At 42.0% G+C, this 8,491-nt stretch overlaps 1 protein-coding gene across 3 annotated transcripts; it reads left to right on the forward strand.

The window, feature by feature from the left end:
- The first annotated feature begins 223 nt into the window (after nt 1–223).
- LOC125552495 lies at nt 224–8,485 on the forward strand. 3 transcript variants are annotated; one of them, XM_048716071.1, is made up of 11 exons: nt 224–242; nt 277–471; nt 545–593; nt 1,432–1,609; nt 3,430–3,752; nt 5,851–5,935; nt 6,030–6,903; nt 6,991–7,086; nt 7,171–7,219; nt 7,304–7,426; nt 8,342–8,485. In XM_048716071.1, exons 2-11 carry the CDS (start codon nt 317–319, stop codon nt 8,447–8,449), a joined length of 2,040 nt encoding a protein of 679 aa, XP_048572028.1. In that variant the 5' UTR covers nt 224–242; nt 277–316; the 3' UTR covers nt 8,450–8,485. The 3 variants fall into 3 exon arrangements, with proteins under 3 accessions (XP_048572028.1, XP_048572027.1, XP_048572029.1); XM_048716072.1 differs by lacking the exon at nt 224–242 and having other exon boundaries at nt 249–471; nt 5,851–5,950; nt 6,030–6,333; nt 6,412–6,903; XM_048716070.1 differs by having other exon boundaries at nt 241–471.
- The last annotated feature ends 6 nt before the right edge of the window (nt 8,486–8,491 follow it).

The following is an 8,491-nucleotide window of genomic DNA, read 5'->3' on the forward strand; positions in this document are numbered from 1 at the left end:
TTTTGAGACAAACAAAACCAGATGAAGGGAGTACATTTTTTTTTTATGACGATCGGATGGAGGGAGTACATGAAAGCCGTGTAATCTGATCACGGGCCAAAATGGACAAAACCAAAACCCTAAATTCGAGGCCTGCCTGACTAGCCCAACTTTGGGCTTGTTGGGTGGCATTGAGTTAACTGAGCCCTCCAATCATATCGGCCAAACTCGATCTATTCGCAGTATCACAGTTCTCCTCGCCTTTGTCTCAAAAAAAAAGAAGTTCTCCTCGCCTAAAAATCTCCCTCCTTTCTCCCGCTCTAACCCTAATCCGACAATGGCCTTCGACATCGACTCTCTTCCTCCCCTCCTCGGCCCCGACCCCGACTCCGACTCCGACTCCGACCACCTCCCCCCGGCCCCGCGCCGTGGCCGCCCTCTTCGGCCTCCACCGGCGCCGCGGGTGGAACCCTCGCCTCCGGCGCCTGCCAGGTACGTGCGCGCCTCGTTCTTGTCCTTCTGCCGTGCGAGATTTTTCGTGTCGTGATCCCTTTCTGGTTTGCAGGTGCGAGGCTACCCCCGCCCCGGAGGGCACCGGCGGAGCGGCCCAGCAGGTGCGGTTCTTCAACGTCTTATATGCGTGGTTATTGGAAGTTGCAATCTTTGCAGATTCCGTCTTCCTGGGTCTCGGGGATGGCTTTAGGCTTCATAACCACATTTCTTGTTAAGCCTTTCTTTCGTGGATGTGCCACTGCCCATGAATTCGCTTATCTCGAAAGGAAATTTTGTTTTGAAGTTTGGCAAGTGGACAATTGTGGTCAGCACGGGCTTTCCCCAATTTTTGCATCCCTGCATCATCTGTGGACCTAATTCCGTCCACATTTTCAGCCATAAAGATTACTCCATCCGTGTCATAATCCATGCCTGTCAGGGCATTGCCACCTTCTCTTAAGATGGAGTATATATATTTTTTTTGAAGTAGGGAGGTGGCAAATATGTCATGTATCGTTTTTCCTCCTTTTAGTTTAGCTTGATTACCCCTTGTAATCCCCCTTGTACTTGTTCTTGTCTTGCCTTTTAATAAAGTTTTGATATGCTGTGGGGGTTTTTCCCTACAGTCCCCAGTCAAAAATAAATAAAAATATGTCATGTATCCTGATACCGCACAAACATTGCCGTGCCCTGCTTATCTAGCTACCCATTTCCATGCAATTGCTTTGACTATGCCTATGAACCTTCTTTTATCACCTGATAATGAAGAGAACTTTGTTCTACGTGCGCACTTGCTGAAATTAGTACCATACTATTCATTACCAAGTTGAGCCATTCAATGATCTGCTCTTGTAACCTTTAAATGTGCCAAGATCTTTCCTACGAAGCAACGGTAGTGGAGCTGCTTAGCAACATGTTAAATTACTTATTGACTTTTGGATCGTGCTTGTCATATTGCAGAGTTGGCCAGGGTTACCAAGGGGTGTGGAATTTAACCCCAGCGACAGTGATCTTCTATGGCATCTGGCTGCAGAAATGGGGAATGGCCTGGCTCATCGTCATCCATTCATCAGTGAATTTATTAAATCTGGTGATGAAGGTGCAAGATTTGGCTGTACCCATCCTCTAGATATGCCAGGTATGTTTACTCTTTATGGGATGTATTTACCGAAAATGCACCTTGAGACATGGTGCCAGGCAAGGTCCATATCTTCACCGTTCAATCCTCTAAGATTCATGCTTTATTCATACAACGATTCACGTATAAACTCAGAGGGAAATGGAACGATGGTGTATTAAGGTTGTATTCCACAGCGCAGTAATGACACAGACCCACCTCATTTACCCACTGGCGACACACTCTCATTTAAGCTTAGCAGCTGTTCACAGATTTATGCACCAGGGATTTATTACCTCCACCTCGCAGCTCCCCCTCTCTCATTCAGTCATTCTTCTCCCCTCCCCTTCTTCCTCCTCTTGTTTACCCTCGTGCTCATGTGCTGCTGTATGCATATGCACAATAGTTCATCGGCTCCTCCATGGTATCTGAGATCCAATCATAATGTGTGTACAATGTTGTGTAGGATCATTTGATTGTTGTTAGCGGGATATGTCAATTTTGTTGGACATTTCATGTTTACGGTATGTATTAACATTGAATAGGGACAATGCTGAACAGGACCGCCTTCATTGCTCTCCTCGCAGCAAAAGCATGCCAGCAGATTAGTGCCTCTGATGAATCAGTAGAGCACAGTGATGGCCTAAGGTCTGGCCATGTAATCTTTTGACCAAGCAATGACTAAACAACGCTCCCAGTTCCTAAATTCCAGCTCTGATCTCTCTGAAATCCTGCTACACTATATTTCTCTCCCAGTTGGTTCAACCTCTTAGTCATTTGCATGGTCCTCATCCATCTCCACTGAAGACGGCCACTACCCTAATGGCCTAATCAAGAATCCATTGATCTATTAAGAGGATAACTATGTAAAAGACGATAGATTATATCTCCCTCCTCTATGTAGTTTATTTCTTCTTAATCAGCATCAATCCATAGCGAGTTATTAGCTTTAATTATACATAGCGGGTTATTAGTTTTAATTATGCACACACTGCCAGAGACAGAATTTATGTACCAACCGTCTGGACAACTACTAATTAGTACATAGAACTTTTTGTACCTCATTATTTCCCCTCTCACTTATTACTCTCGTTAGCCGGACGTAACAAAGACCCCATCGACGTTGCGCATACTAAATATTGTCAGTGCATGCACTATCAATGCAAATCGTACATGTTGCTGCTCAGTCGCCAGTGTCAAGGTGCTTTGTATAGATCACCCTCTGACGAATCCTCCTCTGTCACCTCAACCACAGTGTCTAACCGAGTAGTATCAGCACTGAAAACAACTAAATCCTGGAACTGAGCGCAACTCCACGATCCAGACGGATTACCATCTGTCCATCTTCTCTCCTGCTAGAAATTCCAGAAAATTTGTGCAGGATTGTTAGAGAGAGATGCAATCCAGTTAATGCAGACCGTTGATGTGTCCATTAATGGTAAGCGTGTACACAAACCAGTTAATCCAGAAAATTTGTATTGACGGTCTGCATTGACGGTTTGGATTGGTAGAGAGAGATGCAATCCAGCCAGAAAATTTGTACAGGATTGGTAGAGGGATTACTATCTGCCATCGATCTTTATTTGGATTCCAGTTAATGCAGACCGTCGATGTACGTATTGCACTGTTTGCCCAGGTATTACTTATTTGCGTAACAATCGGCTCCGCGTCGTATTCACTAAGCAGCTATATTAAGTAGGAATCTGCATGCACTGGGAGACAGACTTTATATCATCCTCGCTTGCCGCCATGTCCCAAAAGTCCACTCTGATGTATTTACATCTCTTGTTTGCTTGTTTTGTCACTAACTAGCAATTGTACATTTGGCTGCAATCCTACAGGTATGAGGCAAGATGGACATGCATTGTACTTCTTTCACAAAAAAATAAACTTAGACAACAATGAGAATGACAAAGATATCAGCTGGCAAAAAAATGGCCCCTCTAGATCTATTATCTTGGATGGGGGTCTACGAGGTTGCAAGGAAACATTTGCCCTATACACCTTCAAGAACAGCCCTCGGAGAACTGATTGGGAACTACATCAATATTATATCAAAAACACAATGGAGAATGAGGGCGAACTAGTGCTTTCAAAGGTATTCTACAAGTCACAGAAAAGTCATTGTGAATGCGCTGCAAAAGCTTCTGTTCAATCTGCACAGGTATTATTTGTTCTTACTTCCATTGGTACATCACAGTTAAATTTTCTCGTGAGGGGGTGACCATTATTATCTACACCATTTTCATCTAGTATTTTGGTTACGCAGTCTCATCACGCACTGGAAACTGAAAAGTTCCCCTTTCAAGTTGGTGAAAGTGGCACCATGAAATTTACACAGTAGTTAAAAAGAAGAAGAAATGAGTTGCTATTTATGATTGTGCTCAACAGTCAATTAATGGTGGGTTTCAGTATTTGACTGTTCACATCATAATCATATGCATAGTTATTTTTCAAAGATACCAGGAATACATACCATAGTTACCAGATTCGCTGGGAGGGGCCTCGAACTCCGATCTATATTGAACGATCCAGATCAGAGTTCGAATTCGCTCGGTTCGATCTGAAATCGCTGTCTGATTTGTCAAACGCCAGCGGGGACTAGATGGCAGCCTAGACCCGGTGGCCGGCGCAGCAGACGGTGGTCTGGCAGTGGCCAAGATCCGGCGGCTGGTCTGTCGTTGTCGTGCAACAGCAGCCCCTCCTGCTCTCTGCGGATGCACGGCGGAGGACATGCTACTCTCCATCTACAGGATTATGAGCAGGAGGGGATTACAGGAGAGAGCAGCGGCGACTTCCGGTTGTTGGGAGCTAGCAGGGAGAACGAGCAGCATACGCCGAATCGCATGGAGGCAGTGGCGCTGGCTTAAGCTAGAGGCTATCGGGAACTACTGGAGCAGGTCGTCGCCTCGTGGGCCTGTTTGTGCTGGGCCAACCTACATTCTTTTCTATTTTTCATTTAGTATCGATCTAGGATCTTCTGTGGCCATTTGCATGCGAATCTTAGTAGCCTTTTCTGAATCCAAGATAACAAGTATGCTAACCGGAGCTAGGATCTTCTGTGGCTATTTGCATGCGGATCTTATAGTAGCCTTTTCGAAATCCAAGACAGCAAGTTCGTGAACTGGATCTCCAATTTGCGGATCAAAGATGTACCCCCCCCCCCCCCCCCCATGGTTTTTGAGTCGCGACTAGTCAAGTCGCCGCCAGCCCTGCGGCTCGGCGATTAGTCGACTCAAGTCGCTGTATAGTCGCGAGTCGCCCTGATTTCTAGAAAACGACTTGGCGATTAGTCAGCGACTCAAAAACCATGCCCCCCATCGAACCTGATTCATAGGATGTAGCAAATTCGAATTGTGAACCGAACGAACCGCGAATCAGGTAACTATAATACATGCTATTTATTATCCTGACAACAAGCAGGGTAATGTTATGCCGATAAGTTGTTACTTTTGATATGATTGTCTAGTTTTTTATTATTATCATGTAAACGTTGTTGCGAAGATACTTTCGCCTATATAGAGATAAACACGACATATCTCCTCATTCTTTTTCTGAGAAGCTAAAAACTTATATCATTCCTTTTTGATGAAAGACCACAAGGTATATCTTCCCATTCTATCCCTGGCTTAGCCAGCTAGGGCGGGACAGATCTTTATGTTACATTTGTTCACTGATAACCTGTTCTCACTAAACTGCCTGTTAGGCTTCATTTTCAGGCCATATTGCAGAATTTTTTGTTTTTTATACAGAATGACATAATTTTGACCCTTTGGCCATTGTCTGGTTCTTTTGAAATGTTCTCTTGTTGTTTTATGTTTATTTATTTGAACCTCATTATCCTACTTGAAATTGAAAGATGAACTTTTCAAAGTAATGTTGCTCCAGCACTACGTAGAGAAGTAATGATATTGTATTTGGCCTTTGGAGCTTTTTGTATCAATACCTGCTCTTTCTCCTATATTTTGTTTTGGTATCAATTTGATTGTCGTTGCACTAGTTATTATTTCCTGTTCTGCATTCCTTTTGTCATGTTTAATGCCTTGTGCTTAACTTTTCAGTGTAGTTAAAGTTTCATTATTACCCTTAAAAAATTCGTTGTAGTTTATCTGACTGTGGTAAGAGCAACTCTTATGTATTTATTACCATTTTTTTAACTTTTAGAAATCATCAGGCTTCCTACTTTCTAAAGCTTACAATGCTTGGTTTTGTAGGTTGTCATTTGTAAATAGATGGTTAATTCTTATGGGGTATATGTGCAGGATAATTCTGTGACTGATGATGATTCCAGAGAAGAAAAAGAGGACGCACAATTGGAAAAACTTTCTGTTAATATGGCTACTAAAAGTAATTTTGTTGAAGGTTTTGATCTTCATTTGTAGTTTTCTTATTTTAAATGTACTTTCTGTTCCAAAGATTGTGACAGTGATTTCCTTTCCAGGCAATGGAAACAATCAGGAACAGATGCTGGTTGAGATGTATCCTGATCAGGACAAACCATGTTCCCTCAAACATGTTTTGGATACTGCAGATGTTAATCATGAAAACCAAATTAATGATCAGGCTGAAACTGAGCTGGATCACATGTCTCTTCAAGACCGCTACCGAATCCTTCTAGCAGACATGCGTTCTTGCTCTGCTAGGGTATCTGCTGAAAAGTGTGCTTTGAATGATATGGGAAATTCATCCATGCAAATGGATGCTGAAACAAGTGGGCCAGTTCCCAAAAGTGAGAGTGAGGAAATGTATGGATCTTTTTTAGCTGTCTATGACTTTATCCCTGTTACGTTGATTAATGTTCTGTTTTGCAATGTTGATTACAGAAATCACGAAGGAACAGCCTACAGGGAATGTTCTGTGAATGGCAAGGAAATTCCAGTTGAAGATACTGAAGGTCCAGTAAATGACAAGGCTTTTAATTCTAGTGCTGAGCTCTTATTAAGTCAAACACCGGCTTGTGGAGATGAAAACGTTCAGCTGGCACCGAGAAATTCTGGGACCTATTTGGTTTATGTAAAAACGGAGCCTGCATTGGACGGTTATGCGATTTATCCTTCTGAATCTCCTGTGAAATTTCAGCACTCAAACAACGATGGCCTCAAGGTCTCTGGTTCTATTCTGGAATGTGTGCCAAAAGATGCTGAAGACTCACTACCATCTTTAGGAGTAAAAAGTGAACTAAGTGGGTATGAGTTGCCTGGCTTATGTGAGAACAGCTTTATCAGTAGTATGGAGCCTATTGTGAAAAAACCTCACACCAGAACTCTGAACTGCAATGGGGGCCTTGCACCTTGTTCTCGACAAAGGAAGAAGAGGTAAATTGCAATGTACGCAGTATGAGTACTTTTTTTAATGTTCACACAGTATTTCATATTTATGCTTATAAAAAATGACATTCGCAGGGATTCAAGTGAAAAGGTGCTTGAAGAAGATGGTTACAAAAATGATGAGGGTATTCCTTACCCTTCTAGGCAAAAGAGGAAGAAGAAAACTGCGACGTATGTTACATGGTCTAATTGTTTGGACTGCATGGTCTATTTGTTTGTACGTTAATGCTATCTTTGAAGAAACTATGTGTGCAGGGATTCGATTGAAACAGCTCTTGAAGAAGATGCTCCAGGACTTCTACAGGTACCTTTCCGCTACATACATAACTCTATCTAAAAGCAATAACGTCAGCTTTGTGATTCTTTGTGTGTCCTTTCCTGCCTGTAGATTCTTCTGGACAAAGGAATAGTGGTCAAAGAGATTAAACTTTATGACGTTGTAGAAGACGATGAAATGCTTCCAGATTGCACAGAAAGTGACTTTCAAGACCTTGAAAATGTGATTACAAAAGTAAGCTGTTCTAGAGTGCTACTTAGTATAACACGAACTGATGCTTCTGAAAATAGCACTTCAGTAAAACATAGTATATAAAATATTTTTACTTATGATACATAATTTAGCAAAAGGAGGCGCTTTTTGAACTGCAAAGTCACTTTGCTGAGGGGCGGTAGCAAAAGCCAAATTGCTATATTTACGATTGACTGCTGCAATACCTACTCACCTTACCTTACAGAAGATCATGTGGTTTTCTAATAAATGGCCTGTGAACAAATCCAGAAAAGAATTGTTGTATGCTATTTCTTTTGTAAATAGGTTAATTTTCTTATCTTGAATTAATTGTTCTCTGAGTTTAAAAACTCAGTCTCTGAAAAAATGGAAATCATATTAATTATATCCAGCATACATTGATGTTGAAGCTTCCTGTTAGCAAATGCTGTCATTCGCAAATACAGAAGTACAGAACATTGAGGAGCTGCCAGGTGCCCATCTGAAATTCTTCAGCTTATAGGGAGTGGGACCCTAAACATAAAGCAGTTCGAGAAAGAAGTCTATACCGCTGGCACTGTACGGACATATTGATCTGAAAACATAAATACAACAACAAAGCCTTTCAGTCCCAAACAAGTTTTGGAGATCTGAAAACATAAATGTACTGTAGAATTCCACAAATGGACAAGTGATCTCTTGAATATACTGTTTTGAATAGTCCCGCATTTACCATCGTGTACTCTTCATTGAGGTAGATGCTTCCACGAGTTAATTTATGTAATTGGTAAATTAGTAAACGGATACAGCTCTTGTATATGCATTCTTAGCTGCTGCAGTTGTATCTTGGTATGATCTAATGTATGAAAAGTATTTGCTGTGCATTGGTATTGGTAATTTTTTCATGTAATTATGACACTGCTGCTCGTCAATGTGCAGTTGTTTCCACAAAGAACATCCTTGTTGAAGTCCGTAGCCAAGCATGGGAAGGGGGGGAAGGCTATTTACTGCTTAGCTTGCTTAATTTCTCTCATTGAGCAGGTATGAATCCATCTCCCTGGATAATCTGTGCATTTTCCAGTTGATACA

Source organism: Triticum urartu, chromosome 4 (genome assembly GCF_003073215.2).
Source record: "Triticum urartu cultivar G1812 chromosome 4, Tu2.1, whole genome shotgun sequence".
Lineage (NCBI taxonomy): Eukaryota > Viridiplantae > Streptophyta > Magnoliopsida > Poales > Poaceae > Triticum > Triticum urartu.